Source organism: Heterodontus francisci, chromosome 43 (assembly GCF_036365525.1).
Source record: "Heterodontus francisci isolate sHetFra1 chromosome 43, sHetFra1.hap1, whole genome shotgun sequence".
Classification (NCBI taxonomy): Eukaryota; Metazoa; Chordata; class Chondrichthyes; order Heterodontiformes; family Heterodontidae; genus Heterodontus; species Heterodontus francisci.
Window position 1 is genome coordinate 10,042,027 of NC_090413.1, and position 16,247 is coordinate 10,058,273.

Sequence of the window (16,247 nt, forward strand, 5' to 3'; positions counted from 1 at the left end):
GTTCACAGGGCCTGCTGTTACTGAGTGAAAGGGCTAATGGGCAATGAGCCTGTTGTCTTCTGTCCCTAGGATGAGGATGGCAATGGTCTGACAGAAGAGGAGATCCAGTCGGAGGCCAACACCTTCATGTTTGAGGGTAAGTGTGCAGAAAGAATTCCTGTTGGTTGTAAATATAATTAGAACACGAGTTTCATCATGAGGTAGTGATTTCTTTTAATTATTCATGGAATGTTAGTGTCACTGGCAAGGCCAGCATTTATTGCCCATCCCGAAGTGCTTTCTGATAAACTGAGTGGCTTGCTAGGCCATTTCAGAGGGCAGTTAAGAATCAGCCACATTGCTGTGGGTCTGGACTGGCATGTCGGCCAGACCAGGTAAGGACAGCAGATTTCCATCACTAAAGGACATTAATGAACCAGGTGGGTTTTAAGACAGTAATGGTCACCATTACTGAGACTAGCTTTTTAATTCTAGATTTATTAAATTAACTGAATTTAAATTCCCCTTCTTGCGTGGTGTGATTTAAACTCATGTCTCCAGAGCAGCTGGGTTATTAGTCCCATAACATAACCACTATGCTACCATAACCACCATTATCTGGACTAATGGTGCAAGGCAAAGGGAGATGGTAATGGGTCAAGTACAGAGACAAATGTTGGATCTGGAGGAGGTGTCAATGGGAATAGCAGGACCGTGACCAAAATGGGAGCAGAGGTTATGATGTGAAATGTTGAACTCAATGCTGAGTTGTCCAAGAGGCTGTGAAGTGCCTGTTAGTGATGTTGATTGACAGTTTGATCAGGACACTGGAGAGAATTCCCCAGCTCTTTGAATAGCCCCTTGAGATCTTTTACCCTCACCGGAGGGGGCGGACAGGGCCTCAGTTTAATAAAAGCAAAATACTGCGGATGCTGGAAATCTGAAATAAAAACAAGAAATGCTGGAATCACTCAGCAGGTCTGGCAGCATCTGTGGAAAGAGAAGCAGAGTTAACGTTTCGGATCAGTGACCCTTCTTCGGAACTGACAAATATTAGAAAAGTCGCAGATTATAAGCAAGTGAGGTGGGGGTGGGGCAAGAGATGAACAAGGTAAAAGAGACAAACGAAAATCCCGTCGAAGAGAAGAGCAGAACTTCAAGGTAGGCATTCCTGGAAGAGAAGTGGCAGTGAATTAAACACGAAAATAAAAGCAAAATACTGCGGATGCTGGAAATCTGAAATAAAAACAAGAAGTGCTGGAATCACTCAGCAGGTCTGGCAGCAACTGTGGAAAGAGAAGCAGAGTTAACGTTTCGGGTCAGTGACCCTTCTTCGGAACTGACCCGAAACGTTAACTCTGCTTCTCTTTCCACAGATGCAGCCAGACCTGCTGAGTGATTCCAGCATTTCTTGTTTTTTTGCCTCAGTTTAATGCCTCATCTGAAATATGGCACCTTTGACAGTGCTGCACCCCCTCAGTACTGCACTGAAGTGCCAGTCTGCATTAGACGATCGAGTCACTGAACTCTCAAGCTTCTGACGAGGAGGTGAGAGAGGGAGATGCTACTCACTGTTTACTTTGTGGCCTTAAAGGGACCCTGCCCCATGTTAGCAGAGTGATGTAGGGCTGGATTTAAAGAGCGCCTCAGAGATGGGCTCGGAGCAGAGGGGTCATAGAATTGTGATAGGAGGTGGGGGGGGTTGGGGCAGAGGGTCTTTGTCTTCCCGTCAAACTGCAATTTATCCAGGGGCAGGATAGGCTGGCGACGGCCTTCCTGCCCAGAGACCAAGTGAGGCCCTTAAGAGGCCTATTATCAGCCTAAGGCCTCTCCACCACCCCCCCACCCTACGCTCGCCACTGCTGGAATTAAGTCAGCAGCGGTGGGAGGTGCCCTCAGCAGGTGGGGAGGTCACCCAGTAAAATGACGCAACCCCCATGTGATGGGGCCCTCCTCCATGGACAATCTGTGGCCCACAGAAGGCCCCCAGCAGAATATAAACCACCTCCCTGAGCCCCCCACCCCCCCACCTCCCCCTGCACTCAATACCCACCCTCCATCCCCCCCAATCGCTGGGGCCTGCAGCACTGACCCCAGTGACCCTGCCTTGGATCCAGTCTCCAGCGCTGGGCCTGCTCCCAATATAACTGAGCTGCCAGCTCTCTGATTGGAGGCGGGATCCCCACCTTTAAAGGGATGGGGATCTCGGCACCAGTCTGTTAATTGCTCAGACACTGTTAAATAGAGCCAGTGGGGCGGGGGTTCTGAATGGCCGAGGCGGGGGTCCCACTGCCGGTAAGGCCTGCGCCAGGAGCCCTGCCAGCTCCAGTACATTCTGCCCACAGTGTGTAATCCATGGTATGAAGCATCCACCTTTATAAATCAGCATCAGGAAGAAGTGTACCTCGCTGTTAGAACTCACGGTCGTGGCACAGTGGGAAATCAGTCACCTCCCACACTGAGGCCACTAGCAGGGCTGTCCGGGGTTTGGGCATTGGTTGGGGGGAGGTTTGGACTGGCCGGCAGTGGGACCCAGTGGGTCCTGGATAACTCCTGCCTCTTTGTGCCCGCTAAAGAAAGATCAAATGTTTCCTGGGCCTTTTCTGAAGGAGCACCTCAACACCTGGAACAGCTGGACGGGATCTCTGCAAATCTGGCCACTTGCCACCAGGTTCCTGCATTCAGGCTGTTTATTTAAATGAGCAGTGCCCCACACAATTCCCCCCCCCACTCGCACTCTCACATAACAGCTGCTCGATCGAGCCTGCCCCACGCCAATGATGAATAGACACCTCCTCCCCCTCCTCCCCCCACTCTCCCCCCCCCTCCCTCCTCACCCCACTTTTCCCCCTCCCCCCTCCCTCCCCCTCCCTGGGAGAAGCAGCAAAGCAGAGGTGATTTACATATCCAAGCAGCACTCCGTGTTTCCTGCCCTTTCTGCCTGGATCCGAGCCAACAACAGAGTTTGTGCTGAAGCCAGGCGGCTCGGAGTTTACGTGGGTCTTTGCCATGAGGTGTTTGGCAATCGCTGTGATTCCGAAATTCCTTCTTTTCCCCCAGGACACGACACGACAGCCAGTGGGATATCGTGGGTTTTGTATAATCTCGCCAGACACCCCGAGTACCAGGACAAGTGTCGAGAGGAGATCGAGCAGTTAATGGAGGAGAATGATCACAGTGAGGTGGAGTGGTGAGTGACTGAACTGTTTGATCAAACGTCTAACATTATAGATTAAACCCCGCACTGATCCTGTATAACTTGGAGAAATGTTTGTCCACATTTGTTCCCATGTTACACTGTGCTGTGTTTAAATAGATTTAAAAAATCATCGAATTTACAGCACAGAAACAGGCCACTGGGTACAGTTGGCTGAATGAAGGCACAGCTCCCACTGGTGGGATGAAGTGGGACGCACAATAAATGAATTACTTCATCAAATCCTATCAGCATATCCTTCTCTTCCTTTCCCCATCCTGTATTAACTCGCTTCCCCTTTCATGCATCAGTTATTCATCTCAGCTTGCATTTATGTAGCACCTTTCACAATCTCTGATGTCCCAAAGTCAATGAATTGCTTCTGAAATGTCGTCGCTGTTGTGCAGGAAGCAAACACGGCGGCCATTTTACACACAGCAAGATCCCACAAACAGATGATTGATCTGTTCTGGTGATGTTGGTTGAGGGCGGACATGTGGCCCAGACACGTTACTGTTCTACCTCACACCCGTTAGAAAGTCTTTGAACCTTCTTTCGGCTTCAAGAGGCCACATGGGATCTCTCACGTCCAGCTGACCAGCCACCAACACCCTCAGTTTAACTTCTCACCCTGGCTTCTACACTGGGGCTGTCAGGCCCAGATTATGGAGTGAAGCCCTTGCTGTGGGATAGAGACGAGTGCTAACCACTGAGCCAAGCAGTGGAGCAGGGTACAGGAAATATTAATATAAAGGACATAATATAAAGGATTATCATACTGGCAGTGAGGGGCCTGGACTTTGACCAGATCTTTGATGCTGAGAGATGATGTCATTAATGCTTTGATTATGTGTTTGTTCAAACTATATCTTCAATTTATTAAGGAAAGAGACACTGAATAGAGTGAGTTACAGAGGCTGCTCCCAAACAGCGTCAATAATTATGATGCTTAAGCATAACTCAGTTGGTCGGCATTTCTTGCCCATCGCAGTTGCCATGAGAGGTAGTACTGGGCCTTGAACCGCTGCAGTCTGGGTGGTGACGATACTCTTCTCTCTTTATCTCATCAAATCTCAGACATTTCATTATCCCACTGGATGACTCTTAACTGTTAGTAAAACAGCCTTTTTCCCCATCTCCCAATGTTTTTATAATTAACCGATAAAAGCGTTCATGGATTTAAAAACACAATTTTCCCACAGGGACGATCTCTCTCGGATGCCCTTCACCATCATGTGCATCAAGGAGAGCCTGCGGCTACACCCAACCATCACCAGTGTGGCTCGTCGCTGCACTGAGGACATCGAGCTTCCTGACGGCAGGGTGATTCCCAAGGGTAAGGCGGAATGTGGTACTGGGGCTGAAAGGGTTAAAAGACTAGGACAGGCTTGTGTTCCCTTGGGCTGAATTTTACCTTGGGTGGACAGGAATTCGCCACTGACGTGAAAGTCAGCAGCAAACCCGCCTCTGCCTAGCCTGGGGATCCGTCCCATATTTTACAGATCCCCAAGCTTTAATTGTCCCGGGGCTGGACTTCCACCCATTTGAGGGAGGAGGTCCCGCCTCAGTGAGCTGCTGGCCAATCAGCGGGACGGCGGCTCTTAGTCCCAGCAGTGTCACCGGGAGCGGTGGCCACTGCTGGGACTGCAGCCCGGCTGACGCACGGACGCTGGAGACTGAGTGAGTTGGGCATGCCTCACCAGGGGGATCGGTCCTTCCTGGTGAGGCTGGAGTGGTAGTTTGCGGTGGGTGGGCGGGGGGTGGGGGGTGGGTGCGTCTTGGGTCCCGGGGCTGGGTTGGGAGGCAGGGGCTGCCCTCAATCGGGCACCCTGTGCCTGACTGCCATGCCCCCCACCCCAGGGCACAGATAGGCTGACATGTATTGCTGGGTGGTCTTCCACGTGTCCAGTATTTTTTTTTTTATTTCCAAAATATACTTTATTCATAAAAATCTGTAAAAAAAATACATTACCAAACAGTTTCAAACAGCACCAAGTCAAAAATTACAAACAGTGCAAAGGAGGTCCGTTTGTTTCAATACAATCATGAGTTGCCTCACAACCCTTCCATTTCACATTTGTCGTGCCGGATACATTTTTACATTTTAACGCAAATGAAAATTTTCCCGATACAGTTCGAGGGGTTTCCCATGGATCCAGCCCCTCAGTCCAGCTTGGTGGGGGACCTTACACTGTGGTCTTTCCCCATTGAGCCTTTGCTGCGGCTGCCCCAAGCTTTAGTGCGTCCCTCAGCACGTAGTCCTGGACCTTGGAATGTGCCAGTCTGCAACATTCGGTGGTGGACAACTCTTTGCGCTGGAAGACCAGCAAGTTTCGGGCAGACCAAAGAGAGTCTTTCACCGAATTGATAGTCCTCCAGCAGCAGTTGATGTTTGTCTCGGTGTGTGTCCCTGGGAACAGCCCGTAGAGCACAGACTCCTGTGTTACAGAGCTGCTTGGGATGAACCTCGACAAAAACCACTGCATCTCTTTCCACACCTGCTTTGCAAAGACACATTCCAGGAGTAGGTGGACAACCGTCTCTTCCCCACCACAGCCACCGCGGGGGCATTGCGCGGAGGGGGCGAGACTTCGGGCGTGCAGGAAGGATCTGACGGGGAGGGCTCTTCTCACCACCAGCCAAGCTACATCTTGGTGCTTGTTTGAAAGTTCTGGTGATGAGGCATTCTGCCAAATGACTTTGGCAGTCTGCTCGGGGAACCATCCGACAGGATCCACCGTCTCCTTTTCCCGTAGGGCCTTGAGGACATTCCGTGCAGACCACTGCCTGATGGTTTGGTGGTCAAAGGTGTTTTCCCACAGAAACTGCTCCACGAAGGATAGGTGGTACGGCCCGTCCCAACTGCATGGAGCGTTCCGCGGCAATGTGACCAGGCCCATCCTTCGCAACACCGGGGACAGATATAACCTCAGCACGTAGTGACAATTGGAATTTGCGTACTGGGGATCGACACACAGCTTGATGCAGCCGCACACGAAGGTGGTCATCAGGATGAGGGCCGCGTTGGGTACTCCACGTGTCCAGTATGCCCGTGGAGGCGGGCGCGGGCCGTTAAGTGGTCGTTGAATGGCCACTGAAGGGCCTTGATTGGCCTCGGGCGGACAGGCCGCTTCCCCCCCATGCCCAACCACCATAAAGTCAACCGGAGTGGGAGTGGGGCGGGCATGCCTCCCGGAGCCTCCCTTGCCACCAACTGACTCGCTGGGGCTGTGTAAAATTCAGCCCCTTGAGTTTGGAAGGTTGAGGGGATGATGTCATTGAGGTGTTTAATATGGGAAAGAGATTGGACAGAGGGAAAGTATTCCCTCAGATGGGACAATCCAGCACAAGGAGACACAACCTCAAAGTTACTGCTAGGCTGTTCAGGAGCGAAATCAGGAAGCTTTTGTGCACAGTGGAAATGTGAACCTCTCTTCCCAATAGGCTGCAGATTCTGGGGGTCATGCACTGTCCACAGTCCCTGCAATCTCCTGCTTCCTCCCTGATCATCCATTCACTTCCCCTGGCATAAGTTTTAGGTTAATCTGCATTCATGGTTATTTTCATTGTTTTACTAACTTGTGTTTAAGGAGAAGCGAGGCAGTAATTGTGAACATTTGTTTATTTTATAGGGAATACCTGTCAGATCAGTATCTATGGAACTCATCATAACCCTGCAGTTTGGCCGGATCCTGAGGTACTGACAACTTCTACTTCAATGAGACAAAGTAACAGAGCACTAATGTTCAATCAGCTGCACTTCCCTCTTGCCCTGATTCTCTGGAATTATACAGAGAGGAGTTAAAGGACTGAGAGGGAGTTTGTTTTATCCATTTGTGGGATGTGGGCGTCGCTGGCTGGGCCAGCTTTTATTGCCCATCCCAAACTGTCCTTGAACTGAGTGCTTTGCTAGGGCATGTCAGAGGGCATTTTTTTAAAGTGTCAACCACATTGCTGTGGGTCTGGAGTCACCTGTAGTCCAGACCAGGTCAGGACAGCGGACTTCCTTCTCTGAAGGATATTAGTGAACCAGATGGGTTTTTACAACCATCGACAATGGTTTCATGGCCAACATTAGACTAGCTTTTAATTCCAGATTTATTAATTGAATTCAAATTTCACCACCTGCCGAGGTGGGATTCGAACTCATGTCCCCAGAGCACTAGCCTGGGCTCTGGATTACCAGTGCAGTGTTGGAGTCTACGGCTGAGAAATTGGAAGAGTTGCGCCCATTTTTCAGGTGCTACACGGCCTACCATGGACCCAAAATGGCAGCGAGATGTGCAGCGCCCGCCCTATGGGGAAAGGCAAACAAAGGTGTCCTTTACCCAGCGAGAAACTGGAGCAGATGTTGGGTCCTTTTCAAGTACAATTATGAGGACATCCCACCCCCACCCGGCCAACAGTGCTTTGCCCCAAGGGAGCTGATGCCATTGTGGGCTGTACTCGGGTAAACACTGTTTAGGGATGACCTGCAACAAAGAAATAACAATTGGTATTTATATAGCACCTTTAATGTGGTAAAACATCTCAACGTGCTTTACGGGAGCGTTAGTAACCAGAATTTGACACCAAGCCAAATAAGGGGTTATTTGGACAGATGACCAAAAGCTTGGTCAAAGAAATAGGTTTGAAGAAGTGTCTTAACAAGGAAAGCAAGATAGAAAGGTGGAGAGGTTTAGTGAGGGAATTCCAGAGATTAGGACCTCAGCAGATGAAGGCACAGCCGCCAATCGCGGAGTAATGTTCAAGAGGCCAGAATGGGAGGAGTGTAGATATCTCGGAGAGTTCTGGGGCTGGAGGAGATTACAGAGATCGGGAAGGGCGAGACCATGGAGGGATTTGAAAAGAAGGATGAGAATTTTAAAATCGATGAGTTGCTCAACTGGGAGCCAAAGTAAGTCAGCGAGCACAGGGGAGATGGGTGAACAGGACCTTGTGCGAGTAAGGACACAGTTGGCCGGTTATGTCAGGTTGAATATGGGAAATTGGCCAGGAGTGCATTGTGATACTCAAGTCTATAGGTAATAAAGGCAGGCAAAATGCTCACGCAAATGGACACAGGGAAGAATAAAGTTACACAGGCCTGGTTACTAGGATTATTATGATACATGTATTCTGCTAGTAAACCAAAAATAGAGCTGGGAAAATAGAAGGAAATTTGGAGTCAAAGTCGTCGAGCCTGTGGTGGGATAAATGTGACATAGATAGGGAGGAGTCACCATTGTGCATCAATGAACAGTTGTCCAAAGTTTGTAGACTGTTGTGGCAGGCGGGTGAAGTCCTGAGGCTATTTGAGGGGTAGAAGGATTGGAGGATGCACCAATGGAGGCATTTCCAGGATGTGTGCAGAAGCGATTGTGAGGTAGAAAAACAGTGTTGACGTTGGAGGCCACCACAAGTAAAGGCCTGCTCGGGTCTGCAATTGAAACCCAACCCGGGCCCAACCCGACCACATCCAACCCAAACCCGACCCGGGTCCAACCCGACCACATCCAACCCAAACCCAACCCGGGCCCAACCCGATCACATCCAACCCAAACCCGATCCGGGCCCAACCCGACCACATCCAACCCAAACCCAACCCGGGCCCAACCCGACCACATCCAACCCAAACCCGATCCGGGCCCAACCCGACCACATCCAACCCAAACCCGACCTGGGCCCAACCCGACCACATCCAACCCAAACCCAACCCGGGCCCAACCCGACCACATCCAACCCAAACCCGACCCGGGCCCAACCCGACCACATCCAACCCAAACCCGACCTGGGCCCAACCCGACCACATCCAACCCAAACCCAACCCAGGCCCAACCCGACCACATCCAACCCAAACCCAACCCGGGCCCAACCCGACCACATCCAACCCAAACCCGATCCGGGCCCAACCCTACCACATCCAACCCAAACCCGAACCCGGCCAAACCCGACCACATCCAACCCAAACCCAACCCCAGGCCCAACCCGACCACATCCAACCCAAACCCAACCCCAGGCCCAACCCGACCACATCCAACCCAAACCCAACCCGGGCCCAACCTGACCACATCCAACCCAAACCCAACCCGGGCCCAACCCGACCACATCCAACCCAAACCCGACCCGGGCCAAACATGACCCGGGCCCAACCCGACCACATCCAACCCAAACCCGACCCGGGCCCAACCCGACCACATCCAACACAAACCCTACCTGGGCCCAACCCGACCACATCCAACCCAAACCCGACCCCGGGCCCAACCCGACCATATCCAACCCAAACCCAACCCGGGCTCAACCCGACCATATCCAACCCAAACCCAACCCGGGTCCAACCCAAACCCAACCCGGGCCCAACCCAACCACATCCAACCCAAACCCGACCTGGGCCCAACCCGACCATATCCAACCCAAACCCAACCCGGGCCCACCCAGACCATATCCAACCCAAACCCAACCCGGGTCCAACCCAAACCCGACCCTGGGCCCAACCCGACCACATCCAAGCCAAACCCGACCCGGGCCAAACCCGACCACATCCAACCCAAACCCGACCCGGGCCCAACCCGACCACATCCAACCCAAACCTGACCCCGGCCCGAGTCCTTTGATATTTTCCCGTGCCCGACCTGACCTGACCCGACTACTGGAATGAAGTTAATTATATCAAAGAGGTTGTGCTCTACCTTGTCCAAATGTTGTGATCCTCCGTTCCAGCAGCAGGCTATTCCTGCAGAATCGTGCCGATGGAGGCAGACTAGTGCGGAGTCCGGATGCACGTTTCCCACCTTGACGTCCCGGCTGTTCACATTTTGAAGCTTACTTCCCTTTCCCTCCCTGAGCAAAAGGCAGCACTGTGTCCGACCCGGCCCGAGCCCACCCGAGCCCGAATGCCGGACCCGGAAGAGAGACCCGACCCGACCCGAACCCGACACGTGTTGTCGGGTCTGGTCGGGTTCAAGTCGGTTAGCCATGCTCTAACCACAAGGCCCGGAAGAGGTAGAGAAATGTCCTTCAGCTCAGGAGAGTGAATCTCTGGCCAGGACCCAGATGGCAGCTGCAGGTGAAAAAACAATCGAACCAGAGACCAGTCAGAGGTTTAGCTGGAACTGCAGCAGTGGCGGAAGTACTTTAACATTTAAGCGACTGAGCAGCAGATCAGAGGCTCAGCAGCTGAGTTTTATGGTGTAGCCCAATGCAGAAACATTCTCTTAATGTCCAGAGAAGACCAGGAATCTGGTAGTCAAATTTGAGAAAAGATTCAGTGCTCACTGAGGAAAACTAAGGGCAGGTGTGGTCGGGGTTGGGCAGTGCCAGGTTAAACTAGCAGGTAACTTGTCTTTAGGGCTAAAATGCACCCACTATTATAGAGCCGGAGGGACTTAAACAGTGGAAGAGCGGAGATTGGGGGAGAAAGGGCAGCAAATGGCAAAGGATGGAGGTGCACAGTAAGGAGAGCTGACTGTCCAGGAGCTCATTGAATCTTTGTCAAGGAAGGGAAGGACTGTTTCCTCCCCCCCATTCCCACGTTTGGGAGGATGGTTAAACCACAGTGCTCCTAATGCCCCCAGGAAACCTAACAAGACTGCACTGAAGAACCGGCCGAGGTTAAGTATCCTGTTTGATGAGTGAAGGACCTGTTTCAGTGTCCCTGACAGTGTAACCATCTCACCTGTTGCCTTTTGCAGGTATATGACCCGTACCGCTTCGAATCCACAAACGCAGACAAGAGGGCCCCGCACGCCTTCATCCCATTCTCGGCTGGTTCCAGGTGAGTTGCGCCTCGGCGGCTGTTCAGTGCTCATTTTCATTGTCATATTTTTGCTGAGATTTCCACTTCCTCTGCTCCAGGGTTTTTTTATTTATTTATTTAGAGATACAGGACTGAAAGAGGCCCTTCGGCCCACCGAGACTGTGCCGACCAACAACCACCCATTTATACTAGCCCTACTGTAATCCCATATTTACTACCACCTACCTACACAAGGAGCAATTTACAATGGCCAAATTACCTAGCACCTGCAAGTCTTTGGCTGTGGGACAAAACCGGAGCACCCGGCGAAAACCCACGCGGTCACAGGGAGAACTTGCAAACTCCAAACAGGCAGTACCCAGAATTGAAACCGGGTCCCTGGAGCTGTGAGGCTGTAGTGCTAACCACTGCGCCACTGTGCCACCCACTGTGACTGACAGTATGGACTGATTTGCTCAGGGATGTCAGGTTTCAGTGGCACTCGCTGTTCCAATCCAGGATTCTGAAACTAACCTAAGTCTTCAGGTGGGAATGCCATGGGATCGGGTAGAACACCCGTTTTACACCCAGTTCAATATTGCTGTCTACTGACCTCAGCGGACAGTAAAATCAGGCAGTGTTAAACAGTCATCGATCCCAATCATCGCAGCTTCCTGAGAAGCAGGTTTGGTATTGAGTCAGTGCCAGAAACAGCAGTAAATCCAACCTGACCTGCACACAATCCAGAGCTCATTCCTTATCCACATCCTATCCAACCTTCCTGGCTCTTTGCCCCCCAGTCGGAGCCTTTTCACTTTGGTCAAACCCATCCAAAATGGCACAGGACGTGTTATTACATCATTTAAATGCTCCTATCTGTTGAGGCTTCTTGCTCTCATCCATTCAGCCCCTGTAGTTACATGTCAGGGTCAGGGTCTCCAGTCCTGCTCCCTGACATCCTGGGAACTGGCACACACAGGGTGGGGTGGGGAATAGAGACGACAACACAGGGCCCCAAACTGGTGGAACAATTGGTGCCGTGAGATGATCAGTGATGTTTGGGATTGTTTCGAAAGATGGAGTTTAATGATCGAGTGCCAGTGACAGCAAACCTCAGAACACCTGTGTGACATTAAGGGTTCAATTAACTTGGAAGTGGGGGGCAGTCCCCAAGTCGGGACCATCTGCTTGTCCCAAGGATGCTGGGCGGGCAGCGGGACCACCTCGGCAATATTTCCAGAGGAGGATTCTGAACTGGCCGAGCCGAGTGTCCAGTTAAAGACAGCGTACGGGGTGCTGATGCGGCCACCCCAGTCAGGTCTGGAGCCTCAACAACGTTACAGGGAGAGGTGGGCACTGCTGATGCAGGCTGGAGAACATGAGGGCACCTCAACACGGAGGCACCCTCCAGTAGATAATCTGAATGTAAAAGATTAGGTGGCCGAGGGCAGTAGGCCCTGCTGATTGGAAGGGAGACCCCGTTCAGATGCATCTATGGGGCAGGTCTTTCCTGGCTGCTGCCCCCTCTTTGGGGCACGGAGCCTCTGGATCAGATGCCCTCCCTGGGATCCTGCTGGGCGGACACCCCACACAGTGGGGGGGGAGGGGCTGCTCCGACGCCAGTAAACTGCCAGCGACCTGGCAAAATGTCCCTTAATTGGGCCTTTAATTATTCAAATTGGCCATCCAACTCTGAGGGGGCTTGACAGGGGAGATGTTGAGAGGATGTTTCCCCTCAAGGGGGAAGCGAGAACTCAGGGGCAAAGTTTCAGAATAAGAGGTTTCCCATTTAAGACAGAGATGAGGAGGAATTTCTTCTCTCAGAGGATCGTTAACCTTTGGAATTCTCTTCCCGAGAAAGCAGTGGAGGCTGGGTCATTGAATATATTCAAGGCTGAGCTCGGCAGATTTTTGATCTACAAGGGAGGCAAGGTTTATAGAGGGCAGGCAGGAAAGTGGAGTTAAGGCCACAATCAGAGCAGCCATGATCTCATTGAATAGCAGAGCAGGCTCGAGGGGCCGAATGGCCTACTCCTGCTTCTATTTCAAATGTTCTTATCCAACTCTGACCCCTCATCAGGCAAACAGGGCTATGATGTCATGTTTGACTGTGGAATGATAAGTGTTAGCACACACACTGCAATTCATGGGGCCAGCACCCCAACTGTCATTCAATCTGACTAACTTCAGGGGCTGAAGAGATGTAGAACTGGCCCAGGAAGGGATGTTGCAACTCACGCCACTGAACGATAAAGAAAGATAAAATCAGCCCCAGCCTCAGCATCAGCAAGAAGCTTAGAACAGAGCTCGCTCGCAAACTCCAAATAAGATCTGTCACAGCCACGACCTCAGCCCAGCATTTTGATGATAACCTGCACTGGTACCTGCAATGGGAGTGAGAGAACTCTTTACTCAGCCCTGTTATAACCTCACTTACAGCCACTGTACAAACTGAGATGGTAACTGGCCTCACTGCAGAATGCAAGTACAGAACTGTTGAGGTTATACAGGCCTCAGTGTTCACCATAGCTCAGTTGTTGGCACTCTTACCTCTGAGGTAGAAGATGATGGTTTAAGTCTCACTTCAACATAAGCTGACGCTCTCAGGGTGTGGAATTGAGGGAATGCTACAGTGTCTGGGGTGGCCTCTTTCAGATGAGATCTTAAATTGAGGCCTGCCTGCTCTCAGGTGGTTGTAAAAGATCCCATTGCACTACTTGAAGAGAGGGTGAGTTCTCCCTGGTGTCCTGACCAATATTTATCCTGCAGTCAACAACACAAAGAACAGATTATTATTACATTGCTGTTTGTGGGAGCTTGCTGTGCACAAATTGTCTGCCACATTTCCTACAACAGTGACTACACTTCAAAAAGTATTGTCATTGGCTGCAAAGTGCTTTGGGATGTCATGAGGTTAAGAAAGGTGCAAGAAAGGTGAAAGAAAAATTCATTCATGGGATGTGGGCATCACTGGCTCGGACGGCATTTATTGCCCATCCATAATTGCCCAGCAGCTGGTGATGAGCTGCCTTCTTGAACCACTGCAGTCCTTGTGAGGTAGGTACACCCCACAGTGCTGTTAGGAAGGGAGTTCCAGGATTTTGACCCAGTGACAGTGAAGGAACAGTGATAAAGTTCCAAGTCGGGATGTTGTGTGACTTGGAGGGGAACTTGCAGGTGGTGGTGTTCCCAAGCATCTGCTGCTCTTGTCCTTAAAGGTGGAAGAGGTCGCTGGTTTGGAAGGAGGCCTGGTGAGTTGCTGCAGTGCAACTTATTGAATGAAAGCTAGATGACCTCCATTCAATAATGGTGTAACCGCCCAAGCTGGGGGTCAGTTGCTCCGGCCTCTCAGATAAAGGAGGAACTCTTCCAGGCAACCCCGGTCTGCTTGGCTGTGTGTAGCACCAGTGATAGATTATTCCCAGCAACCACAGATTAATGCACAACATTTATTAACACTCACTGACTGACTTCAGGAATCAAATGGCTGTGGTTGAATTTGAACCCAGGTGTGAGTGATTCAGGCATTGGCTGCTGCACACAACAATTAACTGTCAGGAGCTGAGTTGTAGGAGATTGAGACAGATTCCTGGGAACACAGCAACAGAGTAGGCCATTCAGCCCATCAAGCCTGTTCTGCCAATTCAGTCATGGCTGCTCTGTATCTTAAATGCATCTACCTACCTTGGTTCTGTAATCCTTAATACCCTTGCCTGACAAAAACCTAACAATTTAAGATTTGAAATTTTCAAGCCTCAACAGCTTTTTGGGGGAAGTGAGTTCCAGATTTTCACTACCCTTTGCGTGCGACTTCTTGACATCACACCTGAACGGCCCAGCTCTAATTTTAAGCTTATGTCCCCTTGTTGTGGACTCTCTCTCCAGAGGAGATAGTTTCTCTCTATCCACCCTGTCAAATAGTTTAATCGTCTTAAACACCTCAATAAGATCACTCCTTAGTCTTCCATAGTTTAGAAAATACAAGTGTCATCTATGCAAATTGTTCTCACAATTTAACTTTGATTCTTAACCTGAATCCTTGAGTTTCAGGTGGTGAGAAAGCTGAAACGGGTGAGAGGGGATGTCGGTCTCTCCTGTTATTCTTGATTCAAATGGGTGCTAATTATCCCCAATTCCGATTTTCCTTGTTCTTTAGGAATTGCATCGGGCAGAACTTTGCCCTGTCCGAGATGAAGGTGGCTGTGGCGCTGACTCTGTACCGCTTCAAGTTCACGCTGGATACATCCCAGGAGGTGCGAAGGAAACCCGAGCTGATTCTCCGGACCGAGAAAGGAATCTGGCTGAAACTGGAGCCGCTGCCAGGGCGGCAAGTCTGCCGAGGATCCCAGCAGGCCGCTGAATGAAAGCGGCAGAAGGAGGAGAGAAAATGCAAACGGAGGTGGGGAGGGGAATAAATTCTTTGAACCCAACTTTCAATCCCTGCGAGGGTGAAATGCTACAGCTTAAAGGAAAAGGGAGTTTTGTTTTAAACCCGCTGACAAATATGAAAAATGTTTCACACAAGTGCCGCAGCTTGGGGCTGAAATGCTCTGAATAAACTACACGACCCTCGCCCTTCACTAGTCCCTACAGATGCTGTGTTATGATAAAAGCAAACTCCTAAATGTGCAGTTAATGGCTTTCCTGAATATTGTAACAATCCATTGAATTGAATAAAAGGAACTGTGAAATATTCTTCCTCTACTTAAATTATTTATCCAACTTCCCCTTTGAAAAATGCAATGATCTCTGCTCCTTGTGGTTAAAGCATTTGACTCTCCTACAACTATGTGGAAAGAAAATCTTTCACAAGAGCTTCTCAGCCCACGATTCACTATTGAAATGTTCCCATTGCTGAGATGTTAGAACATAGAACATAGAACAGTACAGCACAGTGCAGGCCCTTCGGCCCACGATGTTGTGCCAACCCTTTAACCTACTCTAAGATCAAACTACCTACATACCCTTCATTCTACTGTCATCCATGTACCTATCCAAGAGTTGCTTAAATGTCCCTAATGTATCTGCTTCTACTACCACCGCTGGCAGTGCATTCCACGTACCCACCACTCTCTGTGTAAAGAACCTACCTCTGACATCTCCTCTAAACTTTCCTCCAACCATCTTAAAATTATGCCCCCTGGTGATAGCCCTTTCCACCCTGGGAAAAAGTCTCTGGCTCTATCTATGCCTCTCATCATCTTGTACACCTCTGTCAAGTCACCTCTCATCCTTCTTCGCTCCAATGAGAAAAGCCCTAGCTCCCTCAACCTTTCTTCATAAGACATGCCCTCCAGTCCAGGCAGCATCCTGGTAAATCTCCTCTGCACCCTCTCTAAAGCTTCCACATCCTTCCTA

General features: G+C 50.5%; 1 protein-coding gene across 5 annotated transcripts in view; it reads left to right on the forward strand.

Moving 5' to 3' along the window:
* Positions 1 to 15,584, forward strand: part of LOC137355587 (ultra-long-chain fatty acid omega-hydroxylase-like) — a 135,028-nt gene extending 119,444 nt beyond the window's left edge. For all 5 annotated transcript variants that reach the window (XM_068020873.1, XM_068020871.1, XM_068020874.1 and 2 more), the window contains 6 exons: positions 70 to 136; positions 3,040 to 3,169; positions 4,378 to 4,511; positions 6,808 to 6,872; positions 10,846 to 10,928; positions 15,046 to 15,584. In XM_068020873.1, the coding sequence (XP_067876974.1) occupies positions 70 to 136; positions 3,040 to 3,169; positions 4,378 to 4,511; positions 6,808 to 6,872; positions 10,846 to 10,928; positions 15,046 to 15,253 (687 nt within the window). In that variant the 3' untranslated portion in view covers positions 15,254 to 15,584. The remainder of the gene's footprint in view (positions 1 to 69; positions 137 to 3,039; positions 3,170 to 4,377; positions 4,512 to 6,807; positions 6,873 to 10,845; positions 10,929 to 15,045) is intronic.
* The last annotated feature ends 663 nt before the right edge of the window (positions 15,585 to 16,247 follow it).